Source organism: Ailuropoda melanoleuca, chromosome 7 (assembly GCF_002007445.2).
Source record: "Ailuropoda melanoleuca isolate Jingjing chromosome 7, ASM200744v2, whole genome shotgun sequence".
Taxonomy (NCBI): domain Eukaryota; kingdom Metazoa; phylum Chordata; class Mammalia; order Carnivora; family Ursidae; genus Ailuropoda; species Ailuropoda melanoleuca.
This window is the reverse complement of record NC_048224.1, coordinates 50219648-50241786: the sequence shown is the minus strand read 5'-3', so window position 1 is coordinate 50241786 and position 22139 is coordinate 50219648. Positions and strand designations below refer to the sequence as shown.

The 22139-nt window shown below is 47.9% G+C and overlaps 1 protein-coding gene and 1 long non-coding RNA gene across 5 annotated transcripts in view; both read left to right on the top strand.

Annotated features, from left to right (window-relative positions):
* Positions 1 to 1447: 1447 nt before the first annotated feature.
* On the top strand, positions 1448 to 6965 carry LOC117803026. Its single transcript, XR_004626580.1, has 3 exons — positions 1448 to 1577; positions 2368 to 2505; positions 3439 to 6965. It is a non-coding gene; the product is annotated as an uncharacterized LOC117803026 (long non-coding RNA).
* A 10569-nt stretch (positions 6966 to 17534) lies between these two features.
* PSMB7 (proteasome 20S subunit beta 7) overlaps positions 17535 to 22139 on the top strand; it is a 59399-nt gene continuing 54794 nt past the window's right edge. For all 4 annotated transcript variants that reach the window (XM_011225930.3, XM_034664487.1, XM_034664488.1 and 1 more), the window contains exons 1-4: positions 17535 to 17678; positions 18119 to 18212; positions 19034 to 19131; positions 20353 to 20493. In XM_011225930.3, coding sequence (XP_011224232.1) covers positions 17617 to 17678; positions 18119 to 18212; positions 19034 to 19131; positions 20353 to 20493 — 395 coding nt within the window. In that variant the 5' untranslated portion in view covers positions 17535 to 17616. The remainder of the gene's footprint in view (positions 17679 to 18118; positions 18213 to 19033; positions 19132 to 20352; positions 20494 to 22139) is intronic.

The window sequence follows — 22139 nt, the reverse complement described above, 5'->3', positions numbered from 1 at the left end:
GGTGGCCTCCGGATGGACCTCCTTGTGAGAGGTCGGACTGACCCCAGTGGGTTCCTTCATGATTTCCACTGGATGGGGAAGCTGTTCTGTTAAGACCGAACCACTACAGAGTAGGGTGGAGAGGGCCCAGCCTGGGAGCCAGGCGAACTGGGATTCCCTGCACCCATCACTTCCCACGTCTTTGGGGGAATCCTCCTCCCCCACCATTCACGCGATCCCACACCAGCTGCCCCTCCTCAAAAGCAAGCAACAGACAAGTGACACAAACACACCAACAGTGGGCTCGGGCCATGGTCTGGCCGTGTCTCTGGTCGTGTGTGTGTGTGACACCAGCTGTGTCATTCAGAGCTCTGCCCTAGGTGTCGTGCAGAGTGTAGAGAGCAGGGGTCCTGACTCTGGGTTTTCTGAGTAAGAACGATGTAAAATCAGAACTGCTTGTGCCCAGGTTTCATGGGGTTAAGTTGAGCTGCAGCTAACAAAAATTCTAAATAAGAACAGTTTAAACCTGCAAGGGTTGGTTTGTTTATCACGGAAAAGACGGCTGGTGGTGGCCAGGCTGGGGCTCAGATTACTGGCATGGACATGAAGCCTCAGGTCATGGCCCAAAATGGTTACCAGAGCTCCAGCCATTACACCCATGTTTTAGGCAACAAGGGGGAGGAAAGTGGGGAAGAGCAAGAGAGGTGCTCCTTCCGGCTGAGTCAGCTTGCCTTCGCTTAGGCGGCCTTCCCAAAAGTACCGTAGAATACTTCCATTTACATATTACTGGTCACAAGGGAGGAATGTTATTTACCACCGGAGCATTTTCCTGTCCAAATAAAACCAGGTTTTCATCTCTGCCACAGGCTACCTTTCCTGTCCTATCTGTACGCAGTGGGAGCGAATAAAGCCAAGCCAAGAGAAGGGCACACAGGAGATAGGAGACAGAAAGGAACAACCTCGCAGAGAGGGAGGGAGGGTGGAAGGGAGAGAAAGAGAGAGGGAGGCAGAGAGGCAGGGGGATGAGGACCTCACTGAACCCCAGAAGCCAGCCCCACCCCCCCTTCTCACCTGCCTGCATCAACACCTGCTCTCCTTTTTCTCAAGCCAGGTTGAACGGGGTTTCTCTCTCTCCTAACTGGAAGAGTACGCTGACCTTGGGCGAGGATTTACGTTTTTTGGAGCCTTGATTTTTTTCTTCTGAGAAATGGGGATCCTATTGCCCACCAGGTGGAGCTGTGACAAAGACTAATGGTGACAGGATCTGCCAGGCACTGCCCAAGCAGCATGGTGCCCTGGGGGACCTTCTGGTACTTGCTCTTGTCCCGATCCAGTGGTTCTGCCCCACCATCACTGAGGGTTTACGTGGAAACTGCCTCCTGTCTCACCCAGGGAGCTGGCCAGGCTGGGGCGAGTTTTCTGGACACCTGAGCAGTGGCCTGAGAACTGAAGAAGCCGGGAACGGAGAGAAGGGTGGGGCAGAGCTGGAGACGTGCCAGGAGCAGAGACACGGCGACTGCCACTGGGTGGTTTGAGCATGGGTCAGACCCTGACGCCGGCAGTGCCAGGGGCCCAGCCCACCGGGAATCCATTTTCAGGTTAGACGCTATGGTGGACCTGGTCTGGGCCCCTTTCCCCCTCATTCTGGGAATAGCACTTGATTTTTGGGGCGCCCCCTTAATGGTTAGCCCCTGTGGTGTTGGGAGGGGCTGACCTGCTCCGTTCTCCATGGGTGGTATTTACTTTCTATCGCTGCCACAGCAAATACACCAACATAGCAGCTCCAAACAACACCGGTCCACGATCTCACAGTTCTGCAGGTCAGAAGTCTAGGTTGGCTCAACGCCTCCTCTGCCCCGGGTCTCCCAAGGTCAAAATCAAGGTGTTGGCTGGGCTGCATGTTTTTCTGGAGGTTCTGTGGGTCAATTGCTTGCAAGCCCATTCAGGGTGTTGGCCAGATTCTGTTCCTGTGGCTGTGGGACTGAGGTCCCCATTTCCTTGCTGGCTGTCAGCAGACGCTGGGCTTTGTCCTAGTGGCTGGCCGCAGTCCTTATGCTTCTCACATGGCCCCTCCAGGAAAGCAGGGCAAGTCCCTTCCGGCTTCATGTCTTGCCGACTTCCCTTTCTTTGTCCTCCTCTTCTGCCTTCCTCTTTGGTCCCCTCTCCTTTCTGCTGTTTCTGCTTTTGTCTTCTGCTTTTAAGGGCTCCTGTGGTTACATTGGGCCACCTGGATAATCCAGTGCGATCTTATTTTAAGGTCAGCTGATTAATGACCTTAGTTACATCTGCAAAGTCTACATATCAGGGTAACGGAACCAGCTGGAGATATGTATATGTATAATATGGAAAGAAAGAGACAGAAGGACAGATTTTTTTTTTTTTTTTAAGAATTGGCTTATAGAGGATTATAGAGGCTTGGTAAGTCCAAGATCTGCAGGACAGGCTGGCAGGCTGGAGACCCAGGAACGAGTTGCAATTCAAGTCCAATGGAAATCTGCTGGGAGAATTCCTTCTTGCTTTGAGGAGGTCAGTCTTTTGTTCCATTAAGCCCTTCACCTGATTTGACACGGCCCACCCACATTCCAGAGGGAAATCTGCTTTATTCAAAGTCCACTGCTTTAAATGTGAATCTCATCCCACAACATCTTTATAAAAACATCCCAAATAATGTTTTACCCAACATCTGGGTAAAAGTTGACACATAAAATTACTGTCATCAAGTAAGTAATACCTAGGGTAGTTTTTAGTTGAATAACCAACAATGGAAATCAGGTGGGGGGGCATCTTTAGAATTCTGCCTCCCACAGATGGGCAGATAACCTAGGTTCATCTAGTCAGGGTATCATTCCATGTCCCTGGCCAAGGAGATTCACTGTAGAACGGACACATGACCCGGGTGGATCCTTGGGTCTTCTACGAGAACTGCTGGGACAGTCATGCTCTTCCAAGTGGGGCAGCCAGAATGGTGCTCGTCACCGCCACACTTCAGGGAAGAGCCAAGCGAAAGCAGAGCCAGGTGAGAAGAGAGCAACACCGAGAGCAGGAAAGAGTTCTTGAGGCCGTCCTTGTCTACTGAGTCTAGTTGTCTCTGAAGTCAGCGCTGATCAGTTTTGCTAAAAACCAATTCTCCAAAGCCAGTTCCCCCAATTGTTAATCAATTAACAAATGATTCCATCATCAAAGAAATGGGCAATTTGCCAAATGAATCAAATGTATCTGTTATGCAAAAATTATTTCTTTTGGGCCTCCTGGGTGGCTCAGTCGGTTAAGTGTCTGCCTTTGGCTCAGGTCATGATCCCGGGGTCCTGGGGTTGGGCTCCAAGTCGGGCTTCCTGCTCAGTGGAGAGCCTGCTTTTCTCTGCCCCTCCCCCTCCCCCCCACTCCTGCTGTCTCTCGCTCTTTCGCTCTATCTCAGGTAAATAAATAAAATCATTAAAAAAAATTATTTCTTTTAATTAGGGCTTAGAAGCAAGTCCATGACCTTTGTTGCAGAGAATTAGCTACTGCAACCTGCTGGACCCTAGTAGAGACAGAGCACCTGACCGTGGGACATCCGGTAACGACGACACTGAGCTACACGTCACGAGCTGATATTTCTGGTCCTCCAAGGCAGCTGGGCGCCGAAGCACCTCATCACGTATGAAAATAGCGCATTGGTGTTTGGGCCCATCCAGGTCCAGAGGACTGAGTTCTAGCACTCTGAGGCCCAGGCTTGGATGTCACCAGGTCTGCTGTTGATACCTCTCCCTCTCCTCACCCTTCAGGCCACAACTCCCAGCCTCCTGCCTCCCTCTTATAAGGCCCCTGTGATTACACTGGACCCACCTGGATAACCCAGGATAATCCTCCTATTTCAAGATCCTTAACTTTATCACGTCTGCAAAGTTCCTTTTACCATGTAAGGTGACCTCTTCACGGGTTCTGGGGGATCGGGCAGTGGCAGCTTTGGTTGGGGGGAGGCTGTTACTGAGCCTACCACACTCATTCGTCAGTTTCACTCATCCACCCAGGGGTTCAGTGACCAGCCAGAGCCGTGCTGGGAGGGTCAGAGCTCCTCACCAGGGAGAATCAGAGGCTGCTGTGCCCTGCCCCAACCCCAGGCCCTCCAGCTGCAGCTCCACTCTACTCGATCTTCAGGCTTGGCCACTGCCCTAACCCGGACATGGGCACACCCACACGGGGCACAGGCCTCATGCCTCTCTTGGCTGGGGACTGAAATAAACATAGTCTGCTTCTGATCCTGCAGTGCTCCCCGAGCATCTGTTATGAGCCTGGCGCTTCATTCGCTTTTGCCAATCTGCGGGCTGGGTTTCTTATGTCCTTTGTGGGCGTGGGAGACCCAGAGAAGCCAAGTGGCTTGCCCAAGTTCACACAGAGTGGAAGTAGCAGATTGGACATGAGGTCCGAGGGACTCCGAGGCTGCCTCCTCTGTCTTCAGGAAGCCGTAGATGGGCCTCAAGGATGGCAGCCTCTCCTCATGCCAAGTCATTTTCCCTGGGCCCCCAAATCTAGAGTTCTAGCTCAGTTCCCTCTGAGTTCAGCAGGAGTCGGCTGGTGGCCCTTGGGAACAGAAGACATTAGGTTTCCGGTGCTGGGGGCCCCCCTGCCACCCGGCCCCCAAACTGCTGTCACCTTTTAATAGATTTCTCAGGGAATGAGTAATTTGTTGCTGGTGCTGGCTTGGCATTCAGGAGGAAGTCCCGCAGGCCTGGAAGGTCAGCATGGAGCCACTCAAAGGCGACCGCTGGAGAAGGAGAGTGGGTCCGTGATGGCTGCTCAGCACAGCCGCGCCGCCAATTACCGCCCGGCCTGCTTCCTGCCGCAGACGTGCCCAGGGCCAGCGCTTTGAACCCTTGCAGGGAGGCCAGTTTCTAGTAAACAACCCAGGGCAGCGGGCAGATTGACAGCAGAAATGCGGGAGGCTGGCCGGCCACTGGTGCTGCTCACTGCTCCTGCTGGCAGCGGGCAGCACTGCAGTCCCCCGGGGGTCCTCCCCAGTCAGGGGCCTCGGGGGGCCATCAGAGTATCTGAGCCTCACTGCTGGGTAGACAGGCTCCTGCCATGTCCAGGGGGATTTCAAGGCCATTGTCTCTGGGCCATGGAAGATGACTTTTTCTGGGTGGGAAAATGAGCCTGGTCTGGGACCCCTTCCCTGTCCACCAGCCTGGAAACAGGGGTTTGGAGAAAGAACCCACAGAGAGACAGCAGGGGCCTGCTTCTTTCTCTCTCCCCAGGAAAGCCTCAGAAATATTTGGGGGTGCAAAGGAGGGACTGCCAGACTTTCCACCACCATTTTATTTGGCACTTAAAAGAAAGGAGGTGCGCTTACCGCATGATTCCATGTATGTGAAGTTCTAGAATGTGCGGGTGTTAGAAAGTGAGGGCCTCTCTAAGGGATTGACTGGAAGTAGCACGAGGGAGATTTCTGGGGGTGGTGGAAATGTTCATAGCCTGGTTGGGGTGCTGGTTACACATTTATCAAAATCCACCCAGCTGCATCCTTCAAACCTATTTATTTTACTGGATGCACACTGCACTTCCACAAGAAAAAAAGTAGGATGAAGAAAAAGAAGGGGATGCAGAGGCCTGGGGAGAACCTAGGGATATGTGCACACACGAGCGTGTGCACACGCACCCCCCCACACACATCCTGCAGGTACACATTGCTAACATCAGAGCGCTATTCCCACCTTATCCTTGGTGAGGTTGTGAAAGAGCACACAGGATTTTCTTCATCTTTGTATTATAATTAATATCCTTCCATGTGCCAGCAGTAAGTCGATAGGATGTGAAATGAGGTGCCCAAGCAGGTTGGCACGCTGTTTCTAAGCAGCCAGCTCAAGGCCACGGGCCCGGTCCCCCTGGGGTAGGGCCACTAATTAATGCACCGGCTGTTGGTGCTTCTGAGGCGGGAGCTCCGGGGGCTCACCAGGCCCTGTGGCTGCACTTGCTGTCTGCTGCGCTCCTTCAAGGCCCCCAGGGGTCCAGAGGTGAGTGGCTGTTTCTGTGTCCACGAGGCTGGAGGGACGGAGTGAGTGCTCCACTGACATGCCAGAAAACAAAGAGGGACTCAGACTGGTGGGGGGCCACTTGGAAGGGGCTCCAGTGGCTGGATTTGGGACAATGGAAGATCAAAATGATGAATAACACGAATGTTTTATGACCCAGAGCATTAAAAAAAGTCCCTGAATTTGGAAAAAAAAAAAAAGAAAAGAATGTGAAAAAGCAGGGGATACAGGATAAGGGGAAAGGATTCCTTACAGAAGAGCGTCATGTAGGGGGCACCTGGGCGGCTCAGTCGGTTGAGCGGCCAGCTCTTGGTTACGGCTCAGGTCATGATCTCAGGGTCCTGAGATGGAGCCCTGAGTGCGGCTCCGTGCTCAGTGGGGAGTCTGCTTCCAATTCTCTCTCTCTCTGCCCCTCTCCCTGCTCTCTCTCTTTTTCTAAAATGAATAAATACATCTTAAAAAAAAAAAAAGAAGAGCGTCAACTAGAAAGTGATGGAAACAGAAAGTGGCATCTCACAGTGAATGCCGTAATAAGTGATCGGGGCAAAAATCATCGCAGTCTCGAAGAATGACCCACAAATTAACATCTTAATTATGTAGAGAAAATCATCGTTTTACAAATGGAGAAATCTGACAGACACCACTTTACCCAAATGGTTAAACTTAAGACCACTAATCTCGGGAGAAGCCAGTGTCTCTTGTACCCTCAGAAAGAACACATCACTTACGAGGAACTCCTGCCAGAAAACCTGGCAAAATCCTCAGGCAAGTCCACGCTGAAGAACACCCTTCATACCCACTGACCTGGCCTCTTCGTGAGAGACCGTTCCAGACTGAAGGAGGCCAGAGAGTCATAAGGACCAATTCAAGGGGGATCCCTGATCGGATCCAGATCACAAAAATCATAAAGGTGATATTGGGGATGTTTGAGTGTGTGGACTAAATATTAAATAGTTATATTGAAACAAGATTATTAAATTGCCGGACTGTAACAATGATATTATGGTTTGGTTTTGTTTTTCTCCCCCCCAACCTTATTAGGGAATAATTGACAAATATAATTGCATACATCTGAAGTGTACAACATGATGATTTCATTATATGTACGACAGAATGATTACGTACATCAAGAAAATTAACACACCCATCGACTCTCATAGTTAATGTGTGCACGTGGTTGGAATGCTTCTCACACTCTCTGCAACTTCCAAGTATACCCAAAATGCCTACATACGTACCTGTCCCCAAGGAATAACTAGAATACTTAGCTTTCAATTCATCAAATATTTATACCCATCGACAGCGTGCCTAGTGCTGTTCTGGGTGCTGAAATAGAAGGAAAAGGAGATCTGCTCTCAGCCCCGAGGGACCCCCGACTTCATAGCGAGACCACAGCCAGATTTGCAGGCTCTCAGCCAATCCCCAGTCCCAGATGAGACTGGGGCCCCCAGTTATTAAAAGCTATCTGCTCTGTTGTGGGGATTGAGACCAATCCACTGGCCCCTAAACTTCTTAATTTCTTGCTCCTTTATCTACAACGTGACTTCCATTTGGGAAGGAATCACATAAAATAAAAATCTAACTTGAGTGTATAACAATATGTCTGATATTCTCAAGGATGTGTTTTTTTCTTCTTCCAGTTTTATTGAGATATAATCGACATAAAACATTGTGCCAGGGTAAGGTATAGAACATAAGGATTTGATGTATGCATATATTGAGAAATGATTACCATAGTTCGTTAACACCCACCACCTTATGTAGTCACAAATCTGTTTTATCTTGTGATGAGAACTTTTAAGATTTACCCTCTAAGCAGCTTTCAAATATGGAATACAGTACTGCTAACCATATTCACCGTGCTGTATATCACGTCCTCAGAACTTATCATTTTTTGTAGTTGGCATACAATGTTGTTAGTTTCCAATATTAGTTTCAGGTGTACGGCCTATTGATTGGACAATTCTATACATTACTCGATGCTCGCCAAGGTAACTGTAGTCACCATCTGTCACCATACGATATTGTTACAATGTTATTGGCTCTGTTCTCTATGCTGGACTTTTCATCTCTGTGACTTATTTATTCCATAACTGTAAGTTTGTATTTCATAATCCCCATCACCTATCTAACCTATCCCCCCACACCCTCCCCTCTGGCAACCACCAGTTTGTTCTCTGTATTTAAGTGTCTGTTTGCTTTTTTGTTTGTGTTTGTTTTGTTTTGTTTTTTAGATTCCACGTATAAGTGAAATCGTATGCTATTTGACTGTCTTGTCTGACTTATTTCACTTAGGATAATGCCCTTTAGGTCCATCCATGTTGTCATAAGTGGCAAGATTTCATTCTTTTTTAGGGATGAGTAATATTCCATTATATATATATATATATATATATAGTACATCTTCTTTATCCATTCATCTGTTGATGGACACTTGGGCCGCTTCCGTATCTTGGCTATTGTAAATAATATTGTAAAAAATATAGAGTATCTTTTTGAATTCGTGTTTTCATTTTCTTTGGGTGAATACCCAGTAGTGGAATTACTGGATCATATGGTAGTTCTAGGTGTTGCGGTTTTGTAGGAGAATGCCCTTGTTCTTAGGAGAATCCTGCCAAAATATTTGGGGGACAACTGAATTCAGTGTGTGATATTTGAATGGCTCCTCGATCACAAAAATCATAATGAATGGGTTTCTTTTTCATTTCTAAAATTTCTTTAGTAATCTCTGTGCCCAACGTGGGGCTTGAACTCATGACCCCAAGATCAAGAGTCCCATGCTCTGCTGACTGAGCCTGTCACGTGCCCTCATAATGGTTTCTGCCATAATGGGGAAATCTGAAAGTGGACTGAATGTTTGATAGAGATATCGAATCCGTACAACGGTGTTGATATGTAGGAGAATGTCTTTGTTCCGAAGAGATTCATGTTCTAGTATTTAGGGGTGGAACGTGGTGTAAAGTTGTGTAACTTCTGTTTGATTCAGCAGAGAGAGAGACAGAGAGACAGAGACAGAGAGACAGAANACTTCTGTTTGATTCAGCAGAGAGAGAGACAGAGAGACAGAAAGGGAGGGAGGGAGGGAGGGAGGGAGAATGGTCCACTGTATTACTCCTGCAACTTTCTGAAGTTTTGGAAAACTTCAAAACAAAAAGTTGGGGAAAAATAATGACTATGTAGAGAATTTGAACAAAAAAATGTAAGAGGGACAAAGAGGAAAATGAAAATGATCGGATATTCCGGTGAGCAACTATCACTATTAGTAATAGGATTCTTTTTAAATATATAATACATACATCTGTATTATAAAGTTGGAACCACATACATTCTGCTCGCTTCTGTTTCTTGTCATTAAACATGCATTGAAAAACACATTCTTAATGCCTCTCATATTCTGTCATAAAATATTCCGCCACTCTCCTGTTGACATTAAAGCAGTTTCCAGATTCTCATTATCATATTGCTATATATTATAATATACAGAATCCATTATAATATCTAATAGGTATAATCATTCATCCAATGTATATCTGACATATGATACATTATAAAATTCAGTATAATCAAACAATGCCACAATGAACATCTTTACACACCAATCTTTGTTTGAGGATACGAGTCCCAGGAGGGGAACTTGGGGGTTAAATATTCTATACATTTTTGGGCGCCTGGGTGGCACAGCGGTTAAGCGTCTGCCTTCGGCTCGGGGCGTGGTCCCGGCGTTGTGGGATCGATCCGATCGATCCGATCGAGTCCCACATCAGGCTCCTCCGCTGGGAGCCTGCTTCTTCCTCTCCCACTCCCCCTGCTTGTGTTCCCTCTCTCGCTGGCTGTCTCTATCTCTATCAAATAAATAAATAAAATCTTTAAAAAAAATCTTTAAAAAAAAATAAATATTCTATACATTTTCAAGGATCTTGAACTTAAAAAAAAACACCCAGCTTTACTGAGGTATGATTGATACACCAGAAAAAAACTGTGCAGGTTTAATATACCCTGTTGGATGAGTTTGGACACACAGACTCGTACACCGTGATGCTATCAGCACGGTCAAGGTAACGAACGTATCCGTCTCCACAATAGTTTCCTCATGTGCCTTTTTTCTTACAGGTGTGTGTGCCCCAAGAACACTTACCACGAGAGCTACCCTCCTAACAAATTTTGAAGCACACAATACTGTGTTGTGAACTCTAGGCACTATGTTATACAGGATTCTGAACTACTTTGGCAAATGGCTTTTCAGAAAGCTTGTACCAGTCTACACTCTCGCTGGCAAACTACGAAAGTGGTCGTGTTGGCACACCTTTACTAACAGTGAGTATTCTTTTTTTTTTTATTTAAGATTTTATTTATTTATTTGACAGAGAAGCAGCGAGAGAGGGAACACAAGCAGGGGGAGTGGGAAGAGGGAGAAGCAGGCTTCCCGCTGAGCAGGGAGTCCGATGCGGGGCTCGATCCCGGAACCTGAGCCGAAGGCAGACACTTAACGACTGAGCCACCCAGGCGCCCCAAACAGTGAGTATCCTTATTCTGAAAAATGTCTTTGCTAGATTAGGTACTGACAACAGCACAGTCGGTGAGAATGGTCCCATGGACACGTTTTGGTCCTTCTCTTGCTTGACTGTCCTTGGGACTCTCCCTCCATCTTCAGCTCTCTCCCCCATCTCGGTGGCTGTGACATTATTCTCCCCTGCTCCCCACTTGCCTCCCCGCCTGTGCCTTCTCTCCCCGCTTTGCACTTGCCTCATGTTTACTTATCTGATAAATTATTGTCCCCAGCCTCTGTCCTCGGCTCCCCTCTCTCCCTCTGCCCACCCTCCTGTGGCATCTTATCCACACTTGGGACTTGCATGACCTTCTCAAGAACACTTGCACCGCTCCCCAGCCCCGACCTCCAATGCAAGATGTCCCAAAGAGACCCACATGGACTTTCCTGCCACCATCCTTCCTGACCCCCAAGTCAGAGCCCTGCAGAACATCGACACCTCCTTTCACCCCTGCTCTTCACATCCAACCTCTGACCACATCCTGTCTATCCGACCTTCTGTAATATCTCCTGAAACTGTTTCCTTCTTGCCGTGCTTACTGCCATCACCCAAGTTCAGGCCACCTTCCCCTCCTCCCTGCTCCATGGTTGTAGTTCCCTCTTTGCTCTCCTACTTCTGGTCTCTCCCTGTCCATCCATCCTCTGACCAGCAGCCAGGTTGATGATATGATCGCATCATCCCCCTGATTAATGTTCCAAGTTGGGCTCCCAGGCCCCACAGGCCTTGGTCCCTGAAGAGTGTCCGGCTCCCCCACCCCCAACTCCTCTCATTTAATGCTTCCCCACCTGCCCAGCTGTTCCATGCCTACACCTGCCTGCTCAGCCTGGAACACCCGTTCTCTTCTTCCTGCCACCCCAGCTAGCCAACTTCTACTCATCTTCGGAGTTTTGTTTACAATCCAACGTTTTCTTTAAAGGATTTACTGATGCTTTTCCTCCCCTGGGGGAGCTGCCCTCTCTCTCTCTCTCTGTACGTCTTTGTACTCCATGCAGCCCCCATCAGAAACTTCTGCTCTTTTCACTTTCTTGTTTATTTCTGTATTCATTTTCCTTGAGGGCAGAGTCTCTGTGTTCCTGTGGCCGGCACAGTGCCAGGCACAGAACTGGAGTTTAAGGAATGCCTGAATGAATGAATGAGGTCGCATTTGCCTAGCTCTGGAAAGGCGTGGTGGGTCTAGAACCATGGAGAAGATGCAGAGCAGGGTGTCCTGGGAGGCACACAGTGTCCACAATCAGAGGCGGACACTGCCAGGCTTAGCTGGGGCAAGCATCCGTCATCTGTGGTCCAGCAGCCTTCAGGATGCCTTGTTTGGGCACCATGCTCTGCTCCAACTCTCTTTGTCAGGTGGGCCACCCATTCTCCCAGGAAAGGACATGCTGCTTCTCTGCTTGCAAGCCTTCCGTGGCTCCCCAGTGCCCTCGGGACAGGCCCAGGCTTCTGAGCCAGCCTGCAAGGCCCTCCTAATTGGAGCCCACCCAGCTCACTACCCTCACCTTTCCCACCCCGCCCCTGCCCTGCAGCCACACCCACCTACCTGCTCTTCTGCAGACCTGGCAAGTCCTACCGTTCCTCCATGCCATCGTACAGGCTGTCCTTTTATCTGGAAAGCTCTTCTCTCTGCTGCTTCCCTCCAAGATCTGGTATCAGCTTCACCTTCTCTAGGAGACCTGCCCTCACTGACCAAGTACTCTCATCTACCTGCATCTTCTGTAATGAAAACAATCCCACTTTCTGCAGCCCACCCCTCCAGGGACCCAAGTCTCAGCCTTGACTCTTCCTCACTGTGGCCATGGGCCAGTCCCTAGTCCTTTTGAGTCTCAGTTTCTCTTTTGGTTCCTCCCCACTCAGGGCATCCCAACTGTGATCCCTGCCCTCATAGGTGGGGGATCTGAGAATCAGATACATTGAAAGAAGAGGTCAGGGTTCAGAACAAATGGACAGGACAGGCCTGGGTTCAAATTCTGTTTCCCTTGCTAGTCAGCTGCATGACCGTGGGCCAGGCACCTCCTGTCTCCCAGCTGACAGTTCCCCACCGCAAAGCTGGAAATCTAGCAGCACCACGGGGTGGGGGGGGGCTGGGAGGATTAATGGGGTAAAGCGCTTAACAGAGCACCTGGGACGGGACAGCTCTCAGTGGGTGTCGACCATGATGATTAAACCAGGTAGAGAGGGCGTCTGGGTGGCTCAGTCAGTTAAGCATCTGCCTTCAGCTCAGGTCATGATCCCAAGGGTCCTGGGATAGAGTCCCACATCGGGCTTCTTGCTCAGCAGGGAACCTGCTTCTCTCTCTCCCTCTGCCTCCTACTCCCCCTGCTTGTGCTCTCTCTCTCTCTCTCTCTCAAATAAATAAATAAAAATCTTTAAAAAACAAACCAAAAAAACCAGTAGAGAAAGGATTTGTAAATTCTAACGTGCTATGGAAGCGGGAGGTATTCTCCTGATTTCCCGGCGACTTGCACGAGCAAGCCCTGGATAGGAAAAGCCCCACTCCTGCTCACCGTCAGCAGGGGTCACTCAACTCAGGGCTCATCTCATCTTCTGGGGACAAGTAGTTAAACATTCATTCCAGGCCCTGCCTACAGCAGTTGGGATTCTGTGGGTCTCGTCAAGGCCTCCAAATCTGCTAAGTGTCCCAGGGGAATCTGGAGTAGGTGGTGGGGATCTACAGTGAGACTCGGCCATGTGCCCCACTGTGCCCTCGCACCGAAGCTGCGTTTGTGTGGCTGGGCGGCAAGGCTCGGCACCTGGGTGCTGCGCCACGAGCCCTGGAGCCTGGAGCAGCTGCTCTAATTCATGCAGAGGAAGGCGCCCAGGTTTGCCCTGTCTATTTATAGCTTATTTATGAAGAACGAAAAACAAGGGCCCAGTTGCCTTAGCAACCAGGAGCATCATGGGCTGCTTTCTCTGCAGTGGGAAATTGGCCAAGTCTCCTTGTGGGGGGCACCCCTGGATGTGTGTATCCTGACAGAGGACAGGGGTGAATCTTCTAAGACTGGTCCCACGCTGCATTCCTAGCAGCCTGCAAGCTGGGGGAGGGAGCTTGCCAGGCCCTTGGAAACCCCTCCCTGTTGCAGAGGGCCATGCACAGCTGAACTCTCTGTGGAAAGGCACGCTTTGGTCTCTTGGTCTGGGTGCTGACTCCTGTCCTCTGGGTGCCCACCCTGCTGCCTCAGACCCTCTTGGGAGCCCTTGCCTGGCTGCGCTCTGGTACATGTCCTTTAGGGCACTTAGTGCAGGGAACTGAAGGTATAGTTCCCACACCAGCACGCCTTAAGGCTGTGATCTGGCCCAGAGACTGGCATCGAGGAGCGGCTTAATAAATACTGAATGAATGATGAATGAATGAAGTGCTTTCATGTACAGTGCATGTCCTTACTCAGTATGCACAAAGTAAGGGACACACTGCAATGTTCTCTCATTTTACAGATCAGGAAACAGATTCAGACAGTTGAAGAGGCCAGCCCACGATCACACAGCTGGGAAATAGCCAGACTGGATGAGAGTCCTTGAGGAGGAAACCTTACTTTTGCTCTGGCAAAGCCCCAGGAAACACGGGAACTTGGGTTCCAGCTGGGCCATAATTGTCAGGGGCTGGGGAAGGGCAAAGGTGGCACTGTGGCTGGTCTAGGGCTGAGAGCCATGTAGTTTGAATTTTGACTCTGCCACATATCAGCTGTGTGACCTTGGATCATTGACTTTACCTCTCTGGGCCTCAGTTGCTTCATCTGTAAAGTGGGGCAATGATGCCTGGTACTTGGGGACTGGTAGCTTCTGGGGGGCAGGCACCATGTCTGTCTCTTGATCATTTGTTTTCCCAGTGTTGGCACAGTCTTGGGTGCCTAGGATGATCCTGAGCTCCTGTATATAAAGTCAATTGGGAGCTCTCAGGGAGGGTTGGTTGTCACTCCATCATTAGGGAACTGAGGCACAGAGAGCTTGGTGGTTCCCCTGAGATCACACAGCCAAATCCAGAGTAGTGGTGGTGGCTTTAACGGTCTGTTAGGTTTGCCTGGGGCAAACCATTGCTGGGGATTAAGTGGGACTGTGTCCAGGCCCTGGGGAGGACATTCTGGACTGGGCTGCAGTCCCAGGGGGCAGCCGTCATGTTGGACAGGGAGGCCAAATCTGGGGGTCTCTGAGTACTAGAGATGCCGTCCAAACCGCTGCAGGTACTGAGGGAGGCCCTGTCCTAGGCTGAGGGGAGTTTGCCTGGCTTTGGGCTGGGCTTTGCAAGGCCCAGGCTGCCTAGAGGCTCTCTGTCGCCCTCTGCTGGGCCACCTCAGGAGGCTCGAAGACCGGCAATGCCACCTCTTCAGTTGTCTGGGTGTGAAAACCATACCTAAGAGATCATTTAAGAAGAGGAATGACCCGGGACAAACCGAGATCACAGGTCATTTCCAGATCCTTCCCTGGCTCCTCCAGCGCCCACGCAGACGCTATGGCAAAACACAGGCGCCCTGCCCCCACCCTCTGGGGGCTGCGGGCTGCTCTGTTCCCTTCCCGGCCACCTCATCAATTCATCACTGTTTCCTGAAAACAGTGTGCGCCCAGGGTTTTTCGGTTTGGGTTTGTCTGTTCCATACCCCAAGCCCTCGCTCATATGTCTGTCCCTCCTGCCTCCTCATTACACGAGCCCGCGCTCTGTCCTTCTGGGCCTCTAGGTTTCTGCAGCACCCGCCCCCACCCAGCCCCTAGCACGCTGGGCTGTGAGTCTTCTGGGGACGTCTCTTCTGACCACACCGCGAACTCATGAGGTGTCTGCTAGGGCAGCCCTGACAGAGCACACAGCCCGCTATATCGCTGCACGGTTTTGGAGGCTCGAGCCTGAAATCAAGGTCTTGGCAGCATTAGTTTCTCCCGAGGGCTGTTCCGGGCCTCTTGCCTGGTGATGCTGGTGGTTTGCTGCCAGTCATTGGCGTTCCGTGGCATGGAGAAGCGTTGCCCCATCTCTGCCTTCGTGTCCACATAGCTCTCGCTGTGTGAATGTCTGTCGGCAAATGTCCCCTTTTATAAGGACAACGGTCATAACGGATTAGGATCTACCATCATGACCTCATTTTAACTCAACTGCCTCTGTAAAGGCCCTATGTCCGAATAAGGTCACATTCTGCAGTACCGGGGGTTGGGACTTCAACATAAGAATTTTAGGGTGGCACAATTCAGCCCCTAACACGAGGACAGGAAGTACATCTGGTCCGCCTTGTGTTCATGCCCTTGGGGCTGAGCCCAGTACCGGAGTGAGAGTTTGAGGAATGTTGCAGAAGTCCTTCATCCTACGATTATTTGCTGTCCAGGCCATGTCAAACTATGATGTGTTCTGTCTAGGTCTTAAGGAGATGAATCTCTGTCATGAGGAAAGGGACTTCTCTAGAGCAGAGCCTAGATCTTCTTACTTTTGACATTCACCAAAGGAGACGTTCAGACTTTTTCATCAGTAGATTCCTGTGGAAGCAGGTAAGTGAGGCTTTACTTTCCTAATTCCACACAAAAGACCCAGAAAAGTAATGAAAGAGAATTTAACCTTTGACAAATATTTATTGAACACATAGTTGGGAAAGACACCGTATCTTCATTCACCATTACTGAGGCTGTCACTTACTCGCTGTGAAATGACTGTATTAACATTAATATCTATTTTTTAAAAAAGATTTTATTTATTTATTCATGAGAGACAGAGAGAGAGACAGAGGCACAGGGAGAAGCAGGCTCCCTGCTGAGCAAGGAGTCTGATGTGAGGCTCGATCCCAGGACCCTGGGAATCATGACCTGAGCTGAAGGCAGACGCTTAACAGACTAAGCCACCCAAGTGCCCCAACATTAATAGCTATTTATTGAAAAGCTGCTAAATGCCTGGGATACACACTTTCTATGGACAGTTTTCAATTTTCACAGCAGCCTTTTATAAATGGAAATAAAATTTACCTAAGGTTCACCATTTAAAAATGTGCAGTTCAGTGGGTTTTAGTATATTCACAATGTCATGTAACCATTACCACAACCTAATTCCAGAACATTTTCATCTCCCCAAAAAGAGATTTTGTGCCCATCAGTCACTCCTCATTTTCTCCTCCCCCTTTTCACAGCAACTACTAATCTAGTTTCTGACTCTCTGCATTTGCCTAGAATGGATTTCAGAGAAATGGAACCATACTATACAGTTTTTTGTGCCTAGCGTCTTTCACTAGCACAATACTTTCAAGGTTCACCCCTGTTGCAGCATGTATCAATGCTTCCTTCCTTTTTATGGCCGAATAATATTCTGTTGTGTGGACGTACCACGTTTTGTTTATCCATTCATCAGTTGATGGACATTTATTTGGGTTGTTTCCATTATTTGGTTGTGCCGAATAATGCTGCTATGAACATCTGTGTACAAGTTTTTGTGAATATATGTTTTTGATTCTCTTGGGTATATACTTTTGAGACAAATTGCTGGGTCTATGTTTAACTTTTTGGGGAACTGCCAAATGGTTTCCCACTGGGCATGTATGAGGGTTCCAGGTCCCTCCATCACCACCAACTCTTGTTATTTTATATCTTTTTGATTATACCCATCCTAGTGGGCGTGCACTGGTATCACATTGTGGTTTTGATTTGCACTTCGCTAAGGACTAATGAGCATCTTCTCACGTGCTTCTTGTTCTTTTCTCAGCAGCCTTTTGAGGTAGCTCTTATCTCCATCTGGCAGCAGGGGAAAGAGATTCAGAGATGACTTGCTCAGTGCAAGGAGGCAGTGGGGCTGTGCCTGGAACTTGGGCGCGTCTGTCATCTAAGCTCCATGGAGTCTAATTAAAAGTAGAAACAGTTCTGGTCTGGTCCACAGGAGTCTGGTCGCCCAGGCGACCAGCTTGGACAAGTCCTTTCCCCGGCTCCGGGCGTTAGTTAATCCTCCGCTCCACTTGGGGCGAAATACGCCAAGCACGTGCAGGCTCCTCTAGGAGCTCGTAACTCTAAGATCAATGAATGGCCCGGGCGCGGAGTTTGCCCCGCCCCTCCAGCCCCCGTCGCCGCAGGCGCCGGAAGTGCTCGGCTCTCTTTGCTTGCTTCTGCCGGCGCTTCGGCGGAAATACTTTCGCGGAAAGATGGCGGCTGTGTCAGTCTATGAGCGGCCGGTTGGAGGTTTCTCTTTTGATAACTGTCGCAGGTGCGGCCATGTCCGGGGCCAGGTTCCGGGCGGGAGTGGGAGTGCGGTGCCGGGGTCGGAGCTAGGCCGCGGTCTGATCTGGGAAGTACAAACGAAGGGTGAACGGCGGGGCCTGCGGCCTGTGCCCCGCGGCCCGTGTGACTCAGGGGAATGAGGGCCTGAGAGTGGGTTTCCCTGGAGGCCGAGCGCGCCGTTCCTTTTGCCCAGCGCGCTCGGTCAGTCTCAGTCTCTGTCTCCTTAGGCGAGATGCGGCCCCTCGGACGCTCTGCACGCCGAAAAACGAGACAGTAGTCCTGATGTTGGGGGGATTCAGTGGATGGATGGGCTTTAAAGCGAGTAGTAGCTTTTCTTTTCCTGAGTTCCCTGTTAGACACTCTTGGTGCCAGTGCGGCGCGATGTGGTCCTGCTCTTCGACGCTATATTCTCTCCTTTTCTTTCAGAAATGCCGTCTTGGAAGCCGATTTTGCGAAGAAAGGGTACAAGCTTCCAGCGGCCCGGAAAACTGGCACGACCATCGCGGGAGTGGTCTATAAAGTAAGCCGGCACAGACCAGGAGCAGCAGGGACTGAACTGATTACAGGAACCAGGCCACTTGGCCTCCTTTAACCGCCCCCGCCCCCGCGCTCTGTCAGGAAGGGCTCATGTTTCAGAGAACGTCAGGAAAAGGTCCTTCAGGATTTGTCAGGAGGTCTTGTGTGCTTATCAACAGTTTGTATTCTTTCCTCACTTTTTGGAGTTTTTGACAGGAGACCAGTACTTTTCTGTCTTAAAATACTACTTTGGGAAACAGGGTATAGACTGGGAAAACACAAGATTTCTGATCAGACAGGTCTGTCTAACCATTTATCTTTCATGCTGCTTCCAACTTTGGGCAAGTCACTGTCCTTCTCACAGCCACACTTCACCATCCATCAAATGGACACAATAACTCCTGCCTCAAGTTGTTGGTTGAAAGGGTCGAAAGAGATAATGGTTACCGTCGTTAAAGATGAGTTGATGTATTTTAAAAAGAATCGACAGAGGTGGCTGTTCTAATGGAAGGATTTCTGCATCTTAATCCATACTTTAACGCGTATTAGGTCTGTGATTTGTAAGGAATTCACTAAATCTGTGAGCCTCATTTGAAAACAGGAATGATAATTCCCCCCACCTACTCAGGATTCAGCTGATAACGTTAATTAACAAGGCTTTTCTTGAATTCTGAAAGTATAGCACAATATTTTTGGTTGGAGTTTCAGTGGGAGGTGGAGGTTTGGGGAAAACGGGAGGGCCAACATTGTTTTTCCTAAGCTAGAGTAGAGAGCTGTGGTTTATATATGTGAAATTATTTTCAAATGTATGTTTTTTAAAAATAGGATGGCATAGTTCTTGGAGCAGATACGAGGGCAACCGAAGGGATGGTTGTTGCAGACAAGAACTGTTCAAAAATACACTTCATATCTCCTAACATTTAGTAAGTATCCTTTAGTTTGAATAGCTCTTGTATTTTCAAACATGTCAGGGCTAAAATTGAATTTACTTTGTTCCTCACTAAAACCTGTTGTTTAATCTTGTTTTTTCTTTTTTATCTCCCTTAAATGGTATTTTCATCTGCCTGTCACCTAAGCTGGCCATCCGCAAGTTCTCTCTTTGCTTTAGTCTTTCATTCGCTTGGTCCCCAGTTCTCCTTCCTGTGTGCCTCTTGAAACTACTCCCTCCGCTAAAGCCTTAGTTCACATTCTTGTTTCTCATCTGGACTATTGCAGTTGTCATTTAAGTAACCTCTCTGCCTTTGGTCTGTTTATTATCTGCTCTTTTGCCATATTTTGGTAAAACATGGATCTGATTATGTCCCTTTCCTCTTTAAAAATATTTCAAGAGAGTTTTCACGTTTCCACACTGCTTTCAGAATAAAATCAAAACTCTATAGCATGATATTTAAGATCTTGCCCAGTGTCACAAAAATTTACCTTTTCACCTTATTTAGTTGCCATCACCCTGTGTCCCAGTTACACCTGGACTGTCCCTGTTCCCCTCATCTCCAAGCTCTTTCACCTTTGCTTTGCCAGTCCCTCTGCTTAGAATTGCCCTTTCCTCTTTCTTTATATGGTTTTATTTTATTCTTTCAAATCCAGCTCAGGTGAGACCTCTTCTCAAAGATCAGAGTTAATCGCTGTCTCCTCCAGTTTCCCATAGCCTTGTGTGCCTGTGCTACTGTATCGTATTATACGAGGTGTTAGAATTTTTGCCTACTTTTGTCTCCTCCACTCAGCTTTGAAATCATGTGCTAGGATTGTGTCTTATTTTCTTTATTCTCAGCACTTTGTCATGACTGGTACCTGGTAGTAAATACTTGGTAAATGTTAAATTGTAAGTCTTTTAACATGCCTTGTTCTTTGGTACAACTTGGATATATTTTTAGGAGTAGTAAAATGCACACTCTGTTAGAAGCACAGAAACTAATGATTTGAAATGTTCTATTGGGCCACAGAAAATATGTTTGCATAGAACTAGATGCATATACTCAGTTTCATGTTTATTTAAGATTGGTTAGACACAGTAGTTACAGTGCAGAATATACTCAAAAACATCTCTCTGTGTACCTGAACTTAGTGGAAGTTATCCAAGAAGCTCCACTTCTAATTGACCCCTTTGGTAATTGAATTTCAGCTAAGTTTCTAATTGTATTTTTTAGTTGCTGTGGTGCTGGGACAGCTGCAGACACAGACATGACAACCCAGCTCATTTCTTCCAATTTGGAGCTCCACTCCCTCTCCACTGGCCGCCTTCCCAGGGTTGTGACGGCCAATCGGATGCTGAAGCAGATGCTTTTCCGGTAAGGTTCCAGGATGGGGATTTCTTTCTTTTTGTTTTTTTTATTCTTAAATTTTATTTAAATTCAATTATCATATAGTGCATTATTAGATTCAGAGGTAGAGTTCAGTGATTCATCATTTGTATATAACAGTGCTCATTACATCACGTGCCCTCCTTAATGCCCATCACCCAGTTGCTCCATCCCCCTACCCACCCCCATTCCAGCAACCCTCAGTTTGTTTCCTAGAGTTAAGAGTCTCTTATGGTTTGTTTCCCTCTCTGATTTTGTCTTACTCTGTTTTTCCCTCCCTTCCCCTATGATCTCTGTTTTGTTTCTTAAATTCCACATATGAGTGAAGTCATAATTGTCTTTCTCTGATTGACTTACTTCACTTAGCATAATACCCTCTAGTTCCATCCACGTCATTGCAAATGGTAAGATTTCATTTTTTTTTGATGGCTGAGTAATATACCATTGTATATATATACCACATCTTTTTTATCCATTCATCTGTCGGTGAACATCTGGGCTCTTTCCATAATTTGGCTATTGTGGACATTGCTGCTCTAAACATTGAGGTGCAGGTGCCCCTTTGGATGACTATGTTTATTCTGGTATGGGGATTTCTGTAGCATCTTTTTCTCATATCTTAGATTTTCAGCCGAGGGGATCCTGGAAGCTAGAGAAAAAGTATTCAGAAATACACATTTTATTCTAGAAATCAGTTGTTAGCATTTTAATATCCGTTGTTACCATTTTAATATCAGAAGACTTTTGATGATGTATTTGAATTTATGGCGTCTGGTCCCACCCCTCCCCATGAATAAATCATATGTGACCAGCAGTCATTTCTGGAAGCATAGGGCATTACCAGATTTAAAAAAAAAAATCTTTATTTATATTAAAAAAGGTACAACTAGAGAGAACCTTTGGTTCGTCTTGTGAACACACAGACAAAAGCAATTGTTTTCTTCCTCTTTTAGGAGCAAAATAACAGTGAAATGAAAAATTGTATTTGTAGTTGACTGTGCGTGGATATACTAACGTTAATATTAACGCACATTTATTTTTCTCCTGTGCTTAGTGCTTTATGCATGATCTCATTTTACCCTTGGCCTCTGAGATAGGGGCTGTTAACATCTCTAGTATTTAAGTGAAGCTGAGGCTTACGGAGGTGTAGTTGCCTGCCTGATGTGGTCTTCACACCCTGCTGACTTCCACCCACAGTGCACTTAGTGTTGTCTCCCTTTCTTCCTTAATCACATCATCACTTTACATTTGTGTGGGTCTCCTCTTTTTCATATTCTAAGTCCGTTTTCTCATTTGCTCCTGATAGAAGAGGGGGAGTGTATTAGAGCAGAACTAGGGAATAGCGTGGACATTCAGTCCTGGGTTAGAATATCAGTTTCTCCTTTTGGGATCTGCGTTACCTTTAACAGATTCTCCCCTTTTCCTTCTTTGTAGATTTGTAGAATGTAGAATCATGGTACTTTTTTTTCTTCTTTGAAGTTGATCAGAGACCTTTATTATTCTGATCCTCACCATTCATTAAGCAACCTACAGAAAGCATTTTCTTTATTTCTGCCCCAAGCAACAGCAGCTGCATCCAGTCCTGTGAGATTAGAGGGAAGCAGGAATAGAAGGCCAAGATTGTAAACTGGCAG